At 44.1% G+C, this 20,637-nt stretch overlaps 2 protein-coding genes across 2 annotated transcripts; both read right to left on the bottom strand.

Annotated features, from left to right (window-relative positions):
- Positions 1-200: 200 nt before the first annotated feature.
- LOC130509946 (uncharacterized) lies at positions 201-1,195 on the bottom strand. Its single transcript, XM_057006276.1, has 2 exons — positions 1,042-1,195; positions 201-931 (listed from the first exon to the last, which is right to left on the bottom strand). The coding sequence occupies exons 1-2, from the start codon at positions 1,193-1,195 to the stop codon at positions 201-203; spliced, it is 885 nt and encodes a 294-aa protein (XP_056862256.1).
- Positions 1,196-19,093: 17,898 nt separating this feature from the next.
- Positions 19,094-20,087, bottom strand: LOC130509945 (uncharacterized). The gene is made up of 2 exons (XM_057006275.1): positions 19,807-20,087; positions 19,094-19,754 (listed from the first exon to the last, which is right to left on the bottom strand). Exons 1-2 carry the CDS (start codon positions 20,085-20,087, stop codon positions 19,094-19,096), a joined length of 942 nt encoding a protein of 313 aa, XP_056862255.1.
- Positions 20,088-20,637: the final 550 nt, after the last annotated feature.

The raw sequence follows: 20,637 nt of genomic DNA, 5'->3' as shown, positions 1-20,637 counted from the left end.
GAACGTCTCCATCGAGAGCTAAACATCTGAAGCGTCTGTGCAGTTCTGCACTGCGAAAGACTCCAAAAGGCACCAAAATCACCATATTTCTCCAAATCGTCTCTGAACCTGTAAATACTCTAAATAGACTCCAATACATAGTAAATACTATCTAAAACACTTATATACCATGGGTAAAAATGGGTAAAATCCATGGTATATCAGAAATGTGACCTTCTTGTTTGGGAAATCAATACATGGTCCAACTGTTGTGAGAAATGGAGTGAGGTCATCTTCAAGACAGTGAGTTCTATAGGAATTGTGCATTCTCTAATCTTCAAAGGGAAGTCCTTGATGAGGCCAATTGGGGTTGTAGAAGATGAATCCCCAAACATGAGAGAAGATGTGTTTGGCTCCATGCTCTCAATACCAAGACTTTTCACCATTTCCAATGAGATCACATTCACACTTGCACCCGAATCAACCAAAGCATCATTCATAGTGATCTTACCAAGGGAGCAAGACAATGTGAACTTCCCTTGAGACTCTAGCTTAGGGAGGGACTGTGGAGGGACTGGTGGATCAATCTTCAAAATGGAGATGTCCAAAAGCTCGACCACTTCTGCTTGGTGGTCTAGAATGTCCTTGATGAGCATCATTTGGACATGAGCTTCACGCATATCGGAGATTTCTGGGAGCCTGACCCCAACATCACTAAGACCTTTCCTGAACTTGAAGATAACCTTCTTCTGAGCTTGGGTGAGGACCCTTTGTGGAAATGGGAGTGGGACCTCATATGGTGGTAGCTCAACCTCAGGAGCTTCTTCCAGCTTGACCGCCTTCAGCTTATGGTCAGCTCTCCTCTCAACCAGTTTCTCATCCCTAGGCTCAGCTCTCGGCAGATTTGTTGCTTCAACCTTCCTTTCTGCTTGTACCTGACCCTTTCCGTAGTCTTATCCACCATATGTGCTTCAGCTATTGCTACAACCAATTTCTCAACTTTTCCAAGTTCAGTCTCAAACACTAGCTTCTCAATCTCATCTACTTATTTTTCATAATCACTCAGCCCAATCTCTGAAGAAGTAGTAGAGATGATAACATGGCAAGACTCCTTGGGATTCTTTTCTGGTTTTCCTGGTAGAGATCCCATTGAGCTCTTGGAAGATGATGGCATAGAGGCGACCTGACTCTCCAAAGCGTTGAAGTGATATACCATGGATTTTACCCGTTTTTAACCATGGTATACTAGTATTTTATTATATATTTAATCTGTTTTCTAGCATGTTAGGTATGTTTTCAGGTTCAGGAGCATTTTGTGAGAAAGTGATGTTTTTGGAGCATTTTGGAGTACAAGAGATGATATACCCGAGTTGACCATTCAAGACCAAGTCGGAAGTCAACATTGCGATTATAATCGATCGATACTCATCCAGAGTTGTCGATCGATGTAGCTGAGAAGATCCGCGTACTAGAAGATTATAATCGATCGATACACATCCAGTGTTGTTGATCGATATCGAAGACGAAATGGTTTAGCCGACTACTTCACCAAGACTTCACCAAATTACGAGATTGCCCCTGACGAGTTTTTAACCTAATGGAAATGCTTAAATATTCATGCTAAGTGTTTTTGACGGCAACCTTCGAAAGAAGCAAGCTTTTGACAACCCTCAAGAGAAAAGCAGAGAGTGTGAAAGAGAGACTAGAGTTTTATTTGTCTTGAGAGATTGGAGAGATTTCTTTTCTCCTTTTGTATTTCTACTTTATTCTATCTATGCAATTCTTTCATCTATCTATTGTTATGAATTTCTTAGCTATGTCTGAGTAGTCTACTTGTTTGATCTAGGGTTTAAATAGGTTTGTGGGATTAGCCCCAAACTATAATTGCTAAGTTGTGATATCTGTGAGGGGTAAAAATCACACCTAGATTTTAGATCAGGTTTAATGTTTAGGAAAGGTTAGGGAAAGATAATCGCGGGCTGAATCCCGTAAGAACTTGTAGAATGAACTTCGATTTGTATAGTAGAAATGGGATGGTTACAAAAGGTGATCTTTGATGAATACAAAGATTATAAGAGTGTTACAATAAGATTGTTTTGATGAATGTTGAGTAAAAAAATGAGTTCAATCGGATCCTCTTCTTAGTCCTCGACCTTCTCTTTAAATAGCCTTGGGCTTCTTTAGATTGTCTTCAACTGATCTCCGAGATCTTCTCCGCTTGAGGTGGAATCCGCAACAGCTTCCCCTTGACCGGGTCATGCGCTTCTTCTTGTTATGACGTGAGCTTCCTCTTCGTCGTGACCTCTTTAGTTAGGATCCTTAACTTTCAGCCTTCGGCTCTAGCTTAGCTCTCTTTAGGTTTTGAACTCGCGATGGGCCTATCGCGGCCCATCATCATCTTCTATTATTTGATAATCAGCTACCGGGCCATATTCGGACCCAACAGTTGCCCCCAGCTCTCGAGATGAGGTTTCGTTATTTTCGGGAGCTAGACCTAGCCGCCCAAGCTAGATTCTCTTGTTGAGATCATGATTACTAGCTATCTCAACCGTATTTATCTTTATCTGATCGAACGGCTGTAATCTTTCTTTAATTAAATCGACGGCTTAGATTAAAGCGAGTTTGAAATTCAATTTCCGACTTTCGAGACGTGATGGGATATAAAGCTGAGAGAATTAACTACTTGTCTCTCCACTTCCTCCACGCCTCTCGACGGTTTCCAAGGTAATTCACCTCTTTCCTTTATTTTACTGTTTTTCGTCATTATATTTTCTTTTATCCGCTTCTTGATCAATCTAGTTCTCCATCTTGAACTTCTCTCTGAGATTCTGCCTTAGATCGATTCTCTTCTTTTGCTTCCTATTTTCCTTTTCTTTCACTATCATGAGTCGAAAAGAAGGTTCCGGCGAAGTTCAGATCTCAGCCTCCGGCGCCCGTATTATGAAGGTCAAACGGGAAGCTGGTGAGAAGATGACGGAAGCCAAGAAGAAAAAGGTTATGGACTCGATCGGAGCAAGAGTTAAGAGGATGAAGAAGAAAGGCGGCAAGAGCGCCTCCTCTGGTCCTCACTTTCCTTCCCTCTTGAAGGGTCAGGACGTCGTCAATCTTGCCGTTCAAGCTCACGGCAAGAGCGATCTAGTTAGAGCTTGTGCTGAAGATGAGACCCCCGAGACCGTTCCGGAGGGTTGGTTCTGCAGTTATGAGAAATATATCTCCAAGTGCCACCTTAGATTTCCTCTTCCCACCCTTTTGCTGGATCTCTTAGATCATTACCAGCTAGCTCTTCCTCAACTTTTCCCGTCGGTCATCCGAGTGATAAACGGGTTCATCACTAGAGCCAAGGAGGAAGGAGTTATCGTTGGGCTATCTGAGCTAATGAGTCTCATCTTGATAAAGGAGAGCACTTCCAAGGATGGCGGGAGCGGTACCTACTATCTCCCTTGTCGTCCAGGGCTAGGCGTATTCAAGTTCTCGGCCAGTGACGATGACTGGCGCAAGAAGTATTTTTATGTCAAGATTGACCCCTTGACGGTTCCTGTAGGCCGTGACCTCAGGAACTCATGGTCTGATATTTCAGGTTAGGATTTTAGGGATATGTTCACATGTTTATCTTTGTTTGTCATGTTATGCTAATTGTCTTTTGACTTTTTTTTTGCAGAAATCAAAGATCCTGTCAAGTTGTCTAGCAAACTCACTAGAGCTCTCTACAGGAAGCTACAGCATAGTCCTAACACTTGGGTGGCTTACACCACTTCGAGAGTCGGATCAGCTAGGTTTCCTGAACGATACCAGGCGTCCTTCCCTGATTCAGTGACGGTTGCTGGTTTAGAAGGTAACCTTTTATTCTTAATTCATGATTTTTACTATCCAAATTTGTCTCATGTGATTAATGAATCTTTTTCATGTTTTAGTTTCTGAGGGTGATTCAGTTTTCGAAGTTTCCTCCGGAGCAAGTACTTCCTCGAAGACTCAATCACAGAAGATGCCAATTCAACCTTTCTTCCGTTCCAGGGGTAGATCGACCAAGGCTGTCAGCTCCTCTAGAGGGAGTGACAAGAACCAGGGAGGATCCTTCCTTGACTCTGTGAAGGAGGCTCTTGACGAAGGAGGCTCTGCTCCTGCTAAATGTGTTGGCTCTTCGGAGCCTAAGGTTCAGGAAGTTGGCCTTCCCTCCGAGGTCCCGATGGCTGATGCTGATCCTCAAATGGTGAGGGATCCTCCAGAGTTTGAGCCCCCGAGGAACAAGAGGTCCCGAACTGACCAGGTTGACAGACCTTCGAGGTCTTCCTCCTCCTCCTCTAGAGGAGGAACCGTTGGCTAGAACTTTGCTCATTCGAAGCCTGGATCGGTTTTGGACGATCCGTGGGGTTTGGCTACTCTGATGAGGCATATGAAGAGTCCCGGGTGTTCCCTCCCCTCGATCTCCAATCTCACGCACAAGGATGAGTACGTCGATATTGCTCATCACATGGGTCAGGTATGAAGTCTATTTCATCTTTTAGCTTTTTCTTTGGAAGATTTTTGCTAAATCGTTTTCTGTTTTCTGTAGCTGGCTGGTGCTATCAACAGGGCTCAGTTCAAATTTGAGGACGCTGTACACAATGCCCCCAATGCTGAGGAATTAGCCCAGGTCACTGAATTGGTCAAGGCCAACAAGACTGAGCTCAATCAGACTCGGGCTCTGATCTCGGATCTCCAAGCTGAGGTAAAGAGACTTGGCTCCAAGTGTGATGCTCAGCAAGGGACGATCGAGAGCCAGCTGATTGACCTCCAGGTGAAAAATAGGAAGATTGGGGATTTGGATGCTGCTCGGAAGATAGCCGAGTATCAAGTCAAGGAGCTGATTGCCACATCTCAGAGCAGCCAGAAGAACAAGGAAGCTGAGGTCAGGCTAGCCGTCCGGAGAGGAAAGAAGGAGGTAGCCGAAGCCTACAACAAAATTCTGGTTGTTGTCAAGGAGAAGTTCTCCAAGAAGAAGGACGAAGTCGACCTCCTGGTTCATGCTCAAGAGATTCAAGCCAACACCGAGCTCCTGAATGACATGCTGGACGGCGAGATTAAGAGTACTCAAGACGAGTATGATCGCTTGGTGGCAATAATGCCGGAGGCTGTTGCGGCATACGAGAAGGCTCAGGTCTCTGACTTCTCGATCGGCAAGCTCCCTCTTCCCCAACTCTCTGAGAGCTCAGGTACTTTTGAGGTTAATATGTTTAATCTCTCCTTTTCTGGAGAGTTCGGTTCTAATTTGGGATTGGTGGGTTCTTACTCAGCCCCAGTCGAAGCCGCCTCTGGAGGTAGCGACAAGGAGATGGAGGAGGAGGTTCCTGAGGAGGAAGATCCAGCTGGTAAGGGAGCTGAGAAGAGCTCGGATGACAAGGAAGTTTAAGATCTGAGGCTCTTTCATGTTTTCTAGGATTTCTGCCCGATGGGCTTTGTTTCATTTGTTTCTAAGACTTATAGCCTGAGGAGGCTTTTAAACCTTTGTTTAATTTCAAACTTGGTTTTCGTTTCATTTTGAGTTTTTGGCTTTAGTCGTGAAATATGACAACTTGATCATAATCGAATCTTATGATAATGATAAGTCTGGAAGACTTTGGTCGTTTTTAGTTCCTTAAGAGGAATTCTTGGAGTATCGGGATTAGCTTAAGGTTTTTAGGAACCTAAGTTTAATTTGGACACCTTAGGTGGGGGTTCTTGGGAACCTGAATTTGTTTGTGGGATTTTAAGACCCGTTGAGACTTGCTTAGGATTTTAAGACCTTCTGAGGTTTGATAAGGATTTTAAGACCTTTGTGATTTGATGAGGATTTTAAGACCTTGGAGATTTGATAAGGATTTTAAGACCTTGGAGATTTGATAAGGATTTTAAGACCTTGGAGATTTGATAAGGATTTTAAGACCTTGGAGATTTGGTAAGGATTTTAAGACCTTGGGTCCAGGTTCGTCGAGACCTGATATTGCTTGAAGGATTTTAAGACCTTTTAGATTGTCAAGGATTTTAAGACCTTAGATCCAGGTTTGTAGGGACCTGAGCTAATCCGAAGGGTTTTTAGGACCCTAGGTCCATGTTTGCAGGGACCTGTTTTGTTAAAGAATTGAGATATCGAGAATAATTTCTTTATTGATAATTGGATACATGGTATCATAGTAATCATACAATTGCTGTATTATAACGATCATACATTTGCTGCGTGGGCTATGTGATTTTAATCAGACATATGCCCCCTTTGATTGTGGTGAACGAAGTGTTGAAATGAGGTTGGGGCTGCACTCATGACGGAGTTGCCTACGTACCCAGTCAAGGGATCAAGCCTAACGTAGTTCAGGAATTTTAGGTACCTAATGATAATATCTCTTAAGATTCGTGGCGTTCCACGATCTGATTTCAGGTACCCCGGTTCGCACCTTTCGGAGCTTGTAAACGCCAGGTCGTACCACGTGGATGATCTGGTAGGGACCTTCCCAGTTGGTTCCTAACTTCCCAGCATCTGGTTCCTTGGTTCCTTCGAAAACTTTCCTAAGTACTAGGTCACCTACAGCGAACTCTCGGAGCCTGACTTTGGAATTGTACTGTCGTGCCATTGCTTGCTGATAGTTCTGAATGCGAATCAGAGCTCGGTCCCGTCTTTCCTCGATTAGATCGAGGCTGTCAGTTAGGAGCTGATCATTAGCTGCGGGATTGGACGTGCAGAGTTCCCGGCGGAGGCTACCAGCAATGGTTTCAGCTGGAACGACAGCTTCCATCCCATATGCTAAGGAAAAAGGAGTTTCTTCTGTAGCTTTTCGTGGGGTGGTTCGACATGCCAAAGTACTTCAAGTAACTTTTCTGACCAGAGTTCCTTCTGGGTTCCGAGGCGTTTCTTGAGGTTTGCTAATACTGATTTATTAGCAGCCTCCGCCTGTCCGTTTCCTTGAGGTCGGCGAGGTGATGAGAAGGTCAGGCGAATATTCCACTTGTCACAAAATATTTTGAAATCGTGGGATATGAATTGTCCTCCATTGTCAGTTACGATTGCGTATGGGACGCCGTGTCTACACACGATTTCTTTCCACACAAATTGCTCGACCTCGACCCTGGTTACCTGTTGGAAAGCTTCAGCCTCTATCCATTTCGTGAAGTAGTCTGTTAGGACTAAGAGGAAGCGTAGCTTCTTCTTTCCACTTCCTGATGCTACTAGTGGTCCCACGATATCCATGGACCATCTCATAAATGGATAAGGGGGGATATGTTGGATAGCTTTTCCGCAGGTTGGTGTATAATCGGTGCATGCCTCTGGCATTTGTCGCATGAAGAGGAATAGGCCTCGCAATCTGCAATAATGGTAGGCCAGAAATATCCTTGTCTTTTGATTCTGATGGCTAGAGCTCTTCCTCCAGAGTGGTTCCCGCAGGAACCATCGTGCATTTCCTTCATGAGTCTCATAGCAACGAGGCCATGGACGCATTTTAGGTAAGGTCCGGAAATGCTTCGTTTGAGGAGGATATATTCAGTTACGCAATATCTCGCGTTTAATGCTTTGAGCTTTCGAGCCTCCCATTTATTGGGTGGAGTCTTTCCTTCTAGGATGTATTGCGTGATTGGAATTCTCCAATCCTCTCTCCCTACACTTTTGTTATGAAGAGACGAGGGAGGTTCCTGTTCAGGACCTGGTGTTGTGGTGCCCCCGGAGGTATTGGTAGGATTGGGTTCCAGGGAGTCTGAATTCCGAGGAATACCTCCAGATGAATTTTGGAGAGCTGAACGGCTTCTGGTTTTGACTCTGCAGACGAGTGGGTCTGAGTTGGTGCCCCCGGGGGTATTCTTGAGATCAGGCTCCAGGGAGTCTGAATTTTGAGGAATACCTTCCGTGATTTGGATTGTGTTCCCGGAGGTATGCTTTTTAGAGCTGCATATTCTGGTTTTTGGGAACCAAAATGTTGTGAAAACTTGGGTAGCTACCGTTTCAGGGCAGGTACTGATATACCCAAAATCGGGAAGGATGGCTTTGGCCGGGTTTTGGATATGAACCGAGAAGTCGATGGCACTTCTGGAACTGGGATGGATTGATAGGATCGTCAAGAGGTGCGGAATGACTCTTGATATACCAACGATCTAAGGCTAACCACCAAAGAATGGATGAATGTGTTGGCTAACCACCAAACAACACACAAAGATGATTGGCTGACCACCAAATCAACAAGCCGGTTCAAACCGATGAACTAGCTAAGAACTCTCTCTCACTCAGAGAAGAAGAACAAAAATAAACAACCAAATTGAACTGCTTTTATACATGAAAGTGACTACATATTTATATTAGATGTAGTCAAAGAGAAACATAAATAAAGTGCGGAAAAAGATGTCTAGAAAATACAACATTTGACTAAATAATTATTAGAGAGTCAAAGTTGTAGAAATTGATGTAGTCTTGGTCAAGGTTGCAGAAAATGATGAAGTCTGGTCAAGATTGTGGATTCTGATGTAGACTGGTCAAGATTCGTCCAAGCGTCCAGGTTCATCCATGATGATCGGGTCCATCGTGTAAGGACAAGGACGCACGCGGGCTGGTCGGGCTGGTTGGTCGGGTGATCTTCATGAACTGATGGTGAAACCTCGGTTTGGTCGAGCTGGTTGACAAGATCGCCATTTTGGTTCGTGTCCATGAACAAAAAGAACGGTGCTCGATTTTGGTTCTATCATACTCTCCCTCTTCAAAAAGATTTGTCCTCAAATCTGGAACATTAAAAGGAAAAGGGGTATAAGCACAAGAATCATAATCAATACATTGCTCACCTTGGGTTTGGTCCGGCTCTTGAATGGACGAAGATTCTTCTTGGTTTGTTTGATGACCATGGTTTTGCTCTCCATCTGACCCTTCATCCGGTTCATGTGGGTACTCATCGAAAATTGGCAATGGATCTGAAAGTCCTTCTTTTTCTTGCTCGGTTTCAACTTTCTTTTCTGGCTCGGTTTCAACGTTCTTCAAGGTCACCAACGGTCTCTGTTTTTGGCACTTGTTAGCATAATGGCCGACCTTATGGCATTTGAAACACCTGGTAGAAAGAGCCTTGCTTGTGGGTTTCACAGCTTTGCTTTTATCAAAAGAATTATCATTAGTTTTCAAATCAGAATTTGAAAGATAAGAAGACTTACATTGCTTTTTTGGTGCTGAAGAAGTGTTGGTGTTTTCCTTCATTTTGAGTTGTCGGACAGCATGAATCGCCTTATGCAACATCTTCTCCAAACTGGCATAAGTCTGAATCTTATTCTGATCAAACACATCACGGCTTCTTCTCTTGGTTTTGGTGAAGGGACGATCACCACTTCTGACCAACTTCTCATCATCGGACCTGTTTTGTCTCTTCCTTTTCTGCACAAAATCAAACCTATTAGCAGCAAACTGTTTCTTTTCAAAAATCAATTGCTCCTTTTCAAAAACAGTTTTAAAAGGAAAGTAGACATCTTGTTGTGGTTTTGATTTCTTGAGAAGTCCAAACATCCTGAAACACTTAACAAACGTTAGCACATAAAAATCCTCACACTCTCAAAGTGTTTAGCTCACGATTTTTAGGTGGTCACTCAGAGTTTTTTCCACTGGTTCAAAGGATGATAGGGAGTCAAAATCAGCAATCAAAAACCAAAACAACCTTTTATGGGTAAAAGAAAAGATAATGAAAGATGAAGAGATTTTTGTATGGATCCGCCTTAACTGTCCTAAGGCTGGGTTTCTCTTCAGCCAGCAGATTACTCTTCCACCACTCCAAGTGATTCAAGCCAATCTTTTACTTTTTTTCTTTTTTTTTTTTTTTTTTTTTTTTTTTCTTTTTTTTCTTTTTTTTTTTTTTTTTTTTAAAGTGCGATCACAAGGGAGTAAAGGAACAGCCCGGATCCAAAAAGAAATAAGAAATGATGAAGAGATGAGAAGGTGAAAAGAAGATAGAAAACAAACCAGCCAAAGTGGCTCTGATACCAAATGATATACCCAAAATCGGGAAGGATGGCTTTGGCCGGGTTTTGGATATGAACCGAGAAGTCGATGGCACTTCTGGAACTGGGATGGATTGATAGGATCGTCAAGAGGTGCGGAATGACTCTTGATATACCAACGATCTAAGGCTAACCACCAAAGAATGGATGAATGTGTTGGCTAACCACCAAACAACACACAAAGATGATTGGCTGACCACCAAATCAACAAGCCGGTTCAAACCGATGAACTAGCTAAGAACTCTCTCTCACTCAGAGAAGAAGAACAAAAATAAACAACCAAATTGAACTGCTTTTATTCATGAAAGTGACTACACATTTATACTAGATGTAGTCAAAGAGAAACATAAATAAAGTGCGGAAAAAGATGTCTAGAAAATACAACATTTGACTAAATAATTATTAGAGAGTCAAAGTTGTAGAAATTGATGTAGTCTTGGTCAAGGTTGCGGAAAATGATGAAGTCTGGTCAAGATTGTGGATTCTGATGTAGACTGGTCAAGATTCGTCCAAGCGTCCAGGTTCATCCATGATGATCGGGTCCATCGTGTAAGGACAAGGACGCACGCAGGCTGGTCGGGCTGGTTGGTCGGGTGATCTTCATGAACTGATGGTGAAACCTCGGTTTGGTCGAGCTGGTTGACAAGATCGCCATTTTGGTTCGTGTCCATGAACAAAAAAAACGGTGCTCGATTTTGGTTCTATCAGGTACCCTTGGGTTGCTCTGTTAGTTTGCTCTCTTTCTCAGCTTTAGTAGCTATGTCGATGCTTGGTTTTTCGATTTCTTCTACGGGTATGATCCGTTTTACGAGGGGGTCTGACGTGGAAGCTAAAGCAGCCAACGCATCTGCTGAGGAGTTCTCTCCTCGTGGGATCCTTTTTAGTTCAAATTTGTCGAACTGTCTGGTGAGGTTCTGGACGGCTTCGAGATATGCCCCCATTCTTTCGTCCCTCATTTCATATTCTCCGTGAAACTGGCTAGCTACTAGCTGTGAGTCACTATAAGCGTTTAGTTCTCGAATTCCGAGACTTAGGGCGAGTTTCAACCCTGCGATTAGTGCTTCATATTCAGCTTCGTTGTTTGAGGCGCTGAATCCGAGCCTATATGACTGCTCAATGGTTTCTCCTGCTGAAGAAGTTAGCCTTAGACCGACGCCGGAGCCCTGTTTTGACGAGGCTCCGTCGACATACAGGCTCCACTTCGGAGATTCCATTTCGGAGTCTAATTGCTCGGATGCTAGTTCAATGACAAAGTCGGCAAGGACCTGAGCTTTTTCTGCTGCTCGAGGTCTATACTCAATATCGTATTCACTGAGCTCTATGGCCCATTTGGCCAACCCCCCGGACTGGCTAGGGCTGTGCAATATCATTCGTAATGGTTGTGAGGTCATTACGACGATTGAATGCGATTGGAAGTAAGATCACAGCTTTCTAGCAGCTGTTACGACTGCTAGAGCTAGCTTTTCCATTGCAGGGTACCTTGTTTCGGCATCTATCAAACTCTTACTGGTGTAATAGACAGGTCTTTGTTCGTTTTGTTCCTCTCGTACCAGAACGCCGCTAACTGCAGCAGTCGACACAGCGAGGTACAGGTACAATGGCTCTCCTACTACTGGTTTAGATAGGATCGGAGGTTCGGAGAGGTAAGCTTTCAATTGCTTGAAGGCTTCCTCGCATTTCTCGTCCCATAAGAACTTCTTATTATTTCTTAGAAGCTTGTAGAACGGGAGACACTTATCGGTGGACTTGGATATGAATTGATTTAATGCCGCGATTCGTCCAGTCAATCTCTGTACCTCTCTAGTTGTCTTAGGTGACGGCATTTCTAAGAAGGTTGCTATCTGCTGCGGATTGGCTTCAATGCCTCTTTCGGTTACGAGGTAGCCTAGGAACTCGCCCGAGGGTACCCCAAAGGTACATTTAGTGGGATTGAGCTTCATATCGTACTTGTTAAGGATATCGAAGCATTCTCTTAAATGGGCGATATGGTCTTCTCCAGCTGAGGACTTGCCTAGCATATCGTCCATATAGACCTCCATGGTTTCTCCAAGTTGCCCAGCAAACATCTTATTTACTAGTCTCTGGTAGGTAGCTCCCGCATTCTTTAATCCGAATGGCATAACCTTGTAACAATAGGTTCCTCGTTCGGTTATGAATGCAGTTTTCTCCTGGTCATCAGGATCCATCATGATTTGGTTGTATCCTGAGAAGGCATCCATAAAGGATAGGAGTCGATGGCCAGCTGTTGCTTCAACCAGGCGGTCGATGTGAGGTAACGGGAAGCTGTCTTTAGGACAAGCTTTGTTCAGGTCTGTGAAGTCTACACAGATTCTCCATTTCCCGTTTTTCTTCTTTACCACTACTGGGTTGGCTAACCAGTCGGGGTAATGTACTTCTCGAATGGACCCAGCTTTCGTAAGTCGGTCAACTTCATCGTTAACAGCTTGAGCCTTCTCGAGGCCTAGCTTGCGACGCTTTTGTTTGATCGGTTTGAAAGTAGGGTCTACTTTTAGCTTATGGGTGGTGACGTTCGGATCTATGCCTTTCATGTCGCTGGTGGACCATGCAAAGGTTTTGACATTGCTTTTCAGAAAATCAATGAGCTCCTTTTTTGTTTCAGGAGGTAGCTCGGATCCGATGCTCACCTGTCTTTCAGGATCTGAGTCATCGATGCAAACTTTTTCAGTGAGGTTCTTGGGGGGACCTCGGATATTTTGTTGCATTTCGCGACCCTCCTGGATCTGTAATTGCTATTGGGGGGATTTTTTGAGGATTTCGAATCCTTCCAAATAGCAGATCCTGGATATCTTCTGGCTACCGTGTATGGTAGCTATCCCTTCGGGTGTTGGGAATTTTACGCATTGATGGTACGTTGAGGCTACTGCCTTCATTTTGTGAATCCAGGGTCTTCCCATGATCGCATGGAACGGGGAAGGTCTGTCGATGACTACTAAGTTGGTCATTTTCATTATTCCGCCAGCTATGACTGGGAGCTTGATTGTTCCCAATGAGGTAGCTGTTTCTCCGGAGAAGCCTACGAGGTTAGCTTTTTGGCCAATAATTTTGTAGTCGTCTATTTCCATCCCTTTTAGGGTGTTATAGAAAATGAGGTCGACGGAGCTTCCGGTGTCTATCATGAGCTTAGGGACCTTGTATCCTGCGATGTTCAGTGTGACGATCAACGCATCATCGTGAGGTCTGTCAAGGTTTGAGGTCTCGCTCTCCCAGAAAGAAATCTTAGTATTGGATTCAGGGTTAGGAGGTTTAGGTCCAGTGTTAGACACAGCCTTCCGCACATGATTCTTAATGGAATTGACGGAGTCTTGACATATGTCTGATCCTCCAAGGATACAGTCCACCCTCGAGTAGGGGCTCGATTGAGGGGACGGTTTGCTCAAGAGAGCTTTGACTTGTAAACTTTTTCCTTGGGGGAATTTCCCAAGAATTATGTCGACTCTTTTCTTGGGAGCTGGAGGTGGCGAATCGGTCTCCTTTTCAGGTGACCTCTCGCGTTTCGGGGAAGTGTCCCTGGAACCTCTTTTCTGATAAGGTGATGGCTTTTTAAGGTCCACGCCCTTTATTTCTCCGGCTGCGAATTTAGCTGCCAGCTGACGTTGGAGGTCCCAACATTCCTCGGTTGAGTGCCCTTCGCGATCGTGATAAGAGCAACGTTTGCCTTTATCAAAGCCTTTTGACCAGGGAGTTTTGTTTGCTGCTGCAACAGGTTTCTCTTCCTTGTCTTCCTCGATTGCGTAGGAATGTTCTCCCTGAGTCTGATTATTTCGGGGGTTACCCTTTTTGTGAGGTCCCTTAGTCTCAGAGGATTCACCTTTCGAGTGATTCTGAGGTTTCTTATGGAGTTTATCCAGTGCAGCTGTCTCCTCCTCCAGAGTAATATATTTGGTGGCTCTATGAAGAGCGTCGTCGATAGTTGGAGGAGTATTGAGTGTTAGCTCTGACCAGAATTTCGATTTATAGATCATACCTCTCCTAAGAGCCTCGATGGCGACTAGGTCGTTAGGATTCGAGAGCTTAGTTCTTATTGCCCTGAATTTCTCGATGTAGACTCGTAGTGAGTCCCCCATTCCTTGACTGACCTTCCAAAGGTCGGCCTCAGAGGCTTGCTTCAGGATATGGGTTGAGTACTGCTTCATGAAGGCGTTAGTTAATTGATCGAAATTGTCTATCGAGGCTGGCTCGAGACCGGAGAACCACTCAAGGGCTGTTCCGACCAAATTTTCGGCGAATGTCCTGCAGTAACCTGCTTCACATTCTTCCTGTGTGAAATGGGCTTTAACGATTGCCAATCGGAAAGCTCTCAAATAGGCCTTCGGGTCAGAGGTCCCATCATACTCGGGAATTCTGATTTTTCGGGTATCTCTTATGTGAGAGCTGGCAATTCTGTCCGTGAATGGAGTTCCACGAGTTTGCTCGATCAAGCTATCCATTTCGGGAGCTGAGCTCGTAGCTTTATGGACTTGAGCTCCTAATTTTTGGAGAGCTGCGTGAGTTCGTTCCATATATCTACGGATAGCTTCGGGTCCCTCTAAAGGAAGGATGTTTGGGTCGTTAGCAGGTACCCGACGGGCAGGTTCCTGACGGAATCGAGTTGGCTCATCCTCCCATGCGGTTGGAGGGCTAGATCGCTCACCAGCTCTGGGGTTATCGGAATCTATCCTTTGATAACTGTCCCCATTCGGGATCGAGCTTCTGGTTTGATAAACCGAAGCTGACGCTCTGCCCCCAGATGGGAAGGATATTCCTGCTCCGGACCTAAGATCAGGCGGCGAAGGAGGTAAGCGAGTACTCCTGTCAGTAACCTGACCGGGTGTGGAACTAGTTGTCGCTATGTTACTTCCCATAGCACTGGTGTTAGGTGGATTAAACACGGGGGCTGTCCCAGTATGAGGTGTCTGGAAAGCAGATCCGCGTCCTTCCGGAGCAGTGCTATCAGGGGAAAAGTTTAAACGTCCTCGGGGGAATGAGGGATCGGTTAATCGATCATGAAAAATGGCCCCCGGAGCTTGACGTTGCGGTGGTTGGGTTGTTGAGTTTAGAGATCTAGTTATCTCTTCGAATCGTTGCTGACGAACAGTCAGCTGATGCATCGTGCGCTCACTTTCCTGAGCTCTGTCCACTAACTGCATCATCATCTGGCGAATCTCAGAGAGCTGAGCCTCCGTTTGATTCGGAATGGCTTGCTGCTGAGGATTCTCGGTGATCGGGAGCCCGAAGGAGGTTCCACCTGATGATCTCGGGTTAATACCTCCGGTTGTAGTTTGGCTCGTTCGAGCGCCAGCCGGAAGCTGTTGCCCAGATTGGTGGTCGCCACGTCGAGGTTCTGTGATTACAGGACTAGAGCCTCCGTCGTTCGGTGAGCCATCGCTCTGAATCGGGAGGTTAAGGTCAGACGGGTTTGTTGTCTGATCGGTAGGATTCATCCTCAAGTTAGAGTAAGGGATTCGATTGTTTCTTCCCCACAGTCGGCGCCAATTGTGAGGGGTAAAACTCACACCTAGATTTTAGATCAGGTTTAATGTTTAGGAAAGGTTAGGGAAAGATAATCGCGGGCTGAATCCCGTAAGAACTTGTAGAATGAACTTCGATTTGTATAGTAGAAATGGGATGGTTACAAAAGGTGATCTTTGATGAATACAAAGATTATAAGAGTGTTACAATAAGAATGTTTTGATGAATGTTGAGTAAAAAAATGAGTTCAATCGGATCCTCTTTTTAGTCCTCGACCTTCTCTTTAAATAGCCTTGGGCTTCTTTAGGTTGTCTTCAACTGATCTCCGAGATCTTCTCCGCTTGAGGTGGAATCTCCAACAGCTTCCCCTTGACCGGGTCCTGCGCTTCTTCTTGTTATGACGTGAGCTTCCTCTTCGTCGTGACCTCTTTAGTTAGGATCCTTAACTTTCAGCCTTCGGCTCTAGCTTAGCTCTCTTTAGGTTTTGAACTCGCGATGGGCCTATCGCGGCCCATCATCATCTTCTATTATTTGATAATCAGCTACCGGGCCATATTCGGGCCCAACAATATCATCAAATGGATTGCACCCTATGCTTGTTTTAGATTAGCTAACTAGAACATAGATCACTAGGATCTTTGATTATCTTGAATTATCCATTTGAACTTGCCTGTATCCCGTTGAGAAGAGTGACAGCTCCTCCTTGAGACCTTGTGTTCATATTCGGCTCGCGCCTAGGCAGATCTAGAAGCCATCGATCGATATCCCGACAGGTGAATCGATCGGCACTGCGAAAGGTGTATCGCTCGATATCTCAAAAGGATATCGATCGACTCTTTTTCTGCGCCAACATTACGACAGTTGAGGCCAGAGATCTAGATTATTTAACCAGTGATACTTCACTTGAGTTAAGCGGCTGAGATCTATAGTATCATGCAAGCAACTTGTTAAAGCATTTATAGAGATTATAATCTCCATTCCTGAATAGAAACCCTATGTCTAGCACTCTTTATCACATTTAAACAACCCATCATACTGTTAGTTAGAGCAACTACCTTGCACATTTTAGGAATTGTTACTTTTATTTCCATCATATAAACCAACCTTGCCTAGGATTGATTAGTAGATTTCATTTAATTGGTTCACTAGCTCCTCGTGATTCGATCCCTAAGTACTACAGCTGTACCTCTTATTTGAGAGAGTAAGCTCTACTGGGTAATTTGAGCACTATCAAATTTGGTGTCGTTGCCGGGGAGCTTTGATCGCCATTAGATTTAATCTTATTAATCTTAGGTTTTTCTTTTTACCCCCTTTCTGATTGAAATTTTTCTTGTCTTTTCAGGTACATGCCCAGCAGTACCAAAAGCAACAGGGGAAATCAACTATTATTCTCAGAGGATCCTGCACGCTTGGAACGCTCAATCCGCAAAGACCTACGCTCCGCATCGATCGACAGAACCGCAGTACCGTCGAAGGATACTCACGTTCAACCGTCGACCGACACTCAGACAGCACCGTTGACCGATACCGTTCGCCGATCCACATTGTTCGATACTACTCATCGTACGTCGATCGACACTACTCCGCGAAGCATGGTCGCGATTGTTATTCTCACGCAGCGCGAGAATGGAAACCTGTATGACCAAGATGGTCATCTGCGTAATGCAACAGGCCAGAAGCTAGATGCACAGGGAAACATAATCCCTGAGCCTGAAGCTGAGGCTACAGGAGAAGCTCAAACACGATCGTCGAGCATTCTCATCTACAGGTATAGCAGCTCCTGTAGCATCAATATCAGAGTTAGGGATTACAGTCCCCTGAGCATCAAGTCTCTGACCTGCTGCATTACGCAGATGACCATCCTGGTCATGCAGGTCCCCATTCTCATCCCTTTGTAGCACAAGTATCTCGCTCATGGTTGCTCGCAGATTGGTATCGACCGATGTTGCAGATGATGTGTCGATCGATTCTCTTTCACAAGTGTCGATCGATGATGTATAAGTGGTATCGATCGATGCTGCGAGTTTCTCTTTGCGGATCGAGCGTTCCAAACGTGCTGGGTCTGAGAAGAAAAACAATTATCCCTTGCTGCTTCTGGTACTAATTGGCATGTACCTGAAAAACAAGAAATTTTTTTTTCGTAAGTAACTTAAAACAGTAAATAAAACCTAGAATAAACCTATTAATCAAGTCTAATGGCGAATCTTTGCTCCCCGGCAACGGCGTCAAATTTGATATCACTCAAATTACCCTAACAAGTGATCTTACTCTCTCAAATAAGAGGTTCGATTGTAGTACTTAGGGATCGAATCCACAGAGAACTAGAGCACACACTAAACTATAGATATTAAGATTAAACTAGGAAAACAGTTATAAAGCAGTAAATATGAATGTAATAAATAAATGAAGGCAAAGTGAACAAGACAGTTGTTCTTATGTAACTAAGAGTTGTTTGATGGAAGGATGGTAGCTAGATCTAGGGTTTCTATTCAGGTTGGGATTATAATGATATAGATACTAAAATATGATATTATAGAACTCAACTATAAGAATAACATATCAACTTTCGTTGTATAGGTTATCTATTAGTAGATCCAATGATCTCACCTGTCGGGATGATCAATTAGAAAGTGTCGATCGATGACTCTATAGGAGTATCGATCGAAACACCTTTCGCTCCATCGATCGATTCACCTGTCGGGATATCGATCGACGCGCTTCTAGTAGGCTTAATGCGCGGGTTGAATATATGTTCGCTAGGGTTTCTAAACCAGCTCTCGCTGTTATCTAGCAATCCTAGATCAGAGAAGACAAATCAGATAAGAGACCAAGCTCTCGCTTGTGCCTAATGATTCTATAATCAAGTTCAGGTTAATTACTCAAGAACAAGCATTAAGAACAGTCTCAATGATTAATACCACAACTTAGCAATTCTATATTTGGGGCTAATCCCTCGTAATCTATCTGAACCCTAAACCTAACAGGTGGATCTACTCAGACATGATAGTTGTCACAGAAATCATAGATGAGTAGATGAAATTGCAATAGAATAGATATAAAAACCAAAGGAGTTCCAAGAGGACTCTGAAGGAGTTCCTCTCTTCTCTCCTAAACTAAGAACAATGAATCAAAAGAAAGCGTAGAAAGAGTAGTCGTCAACAGTGGCTTAGAAATAATATAAATAGGGTTTCTGGTCGTCAAGGGTATTTTGGTAACTTTGTGGTGACTCCTGGGATTCAGTTGGTCATAAAATATACTCAGCCCACATTCTGATGTCCCTGTCGATCGACATGTACTCTGTTGCATCGATCGACATACAATCCTCTTCTCGACAGCTTCCTCTCGCGAGGCAGACTGATCACTCTTCAGTAAAACAGGCATAACTTCTTCTACAGGATGCGGATTGACCTCAGACTGGTGGCATTGGAAATATAACTCAAAGCTATATCTTGTGTCAAAAGATGGGCTAAATCCAACGGTGGGAAGGTCTCCATCGAGAGCTAAACATCTGAAGCGTCTGTGCAGTTCTGCACTGCGAAAGACTCCAAAAAGCACCAAAATCACCATATTTCTCCAAATCGTCCCTGAACCTGTAAATACTCTAAATAGACTCCAATACATAGTAAATAGTATCTGAAACACTTATATACCATGGGTAAAAATGGGTAAAATCCATGGTATATCAGGAGTGTGACCTTCTTGTTTGGGAAATCAATACATGGTCCAACTGTTGTGAGAAATGGAGTGAGGTCATCTTCAAGACAGTGAGTTCTATAGGAATTGTGCATTCTCCAATCTTCAAAGGGAAGTCCTTGATGAGGCCAATTGGGGTTGTAGAAGATGAATCCCCGAACATGAGAGAAGATGTGTTTGGCTCCATGCTCTCAATACCAAGACTTTTCACCATTTCCAATGAGATCACATTCACACTTGCACCCGAATCAACCAAAGCATCATCCATAGTGATCTTACCAAGGGAGCAAGACAATGTGAACTTTCCTTGAGACTCTAGCTTAGGGAGGGACTGTGGAGGGACTGGTGGATCAATCTTCAAAATGGAGATGTCCAAAAGCTCGACCACTTCTGCTTGGTGGTCTAGAATGTCCTTGATGAGCATCATTTGGACATGAGCTTCACGCATATCGGAGATTTCTGGGAGCCTGACCCCAACATCACTAAGACCTTTCCTGAACTTGGAGATAACCTTCTTCTGAGCTTGGGTGAGGACCCTTTGTGGAAATGGGAGTGGGACCTCATATGGTGGTAGCTCAACCTCAGGAGCTTCTTCCAGCTTGACCGCCTTCAGCTTATGGTCAGCTCTCCTCTCAACCGGTTTCTCATCCCTAGGCTCAGCTCTCGGCAGATTCGTTGCTTCAACCTCCTTTCTGCTTGTACCTGACCCTTTCCGTAGTCTTATCCACCATCTGTGCTTCAGCTATTGCTACAACCAATTTCTCAACTTTCCCAAGTTCAGTCTCAAACACTAGCTTCTCAATCTCATCTACTTCTTTTTCATAATCACTCAGCCCAATCTCTGAAGAAGTAGTAGAGATGATAACATTGCAAGACTCCTTGGGATTCTTTTCTGGTTTTCCTGGTAGAGATCCCATTGAGCTCTTGGAAGATGATGGCATAGAGGCGACCTGACTCTCCAAAGCGTTGAAGTGATATACCATGGATTTTACCCGTTTTTAACCATGGTATACTAGTATTTTATTATATATTTAATCTGTTTTCTAGCATGTTAGGTATGTTTTCAGGTTCAGGAGCATTTTGTGAGAAAGTGATGTTTTTGGAGCATTTTGGAGTACAAGAGATGATATACCCGAGTTGACCATTCAAGACCAAGTCGGAAGTCAACATTGCGATTATAATCGATCGATACTCATCCAGAGTTGTCGATCGATGTAGCTGAGAAGATCCGCGTACTAGAAGATTATAATCGATCGATACACATCCAGTGTTGTTGATCGATATCGAAGACGAAATGGTTTAGCCGACTACTTCACCAAGACTTCACCAAATTACGAGATTGCCCCTGACGAGTTTTTAACCTAATGGAAATGCTTAAATATTCATGCTAAGTGTTTTTGACGGCAACCTTCGAAAGAAGCAAGCTTTTGACAACCCTCAAGAGAAAAGCAGAGAGTGTGAAAGAGAGACTAGAGTTTTAATTGTCTTGAGAGATTGAAGAGATTTCTCATCTCCTTTTGTATTTCTACTTTA

This window comes from Raphanus sativus, chromosome 3 (assembly GCF_000801105.2).
Source record: "Raphanus sativus cultivar WK10039 chromosome 3, ASM80110v3, whole genome shotgun sequence".
Taxonomy (NCBI): Eukaryota; Viridiplantae; Streptophyta; class Magnoliopsida; order Brassicales; family Brassicaceae; genus Raphanus; species Raphanus sativus.
Note: the sequence above shows the minus strand (reverse complement) of the source record. Positions and strands in the feature narration are given on the sequence as shown.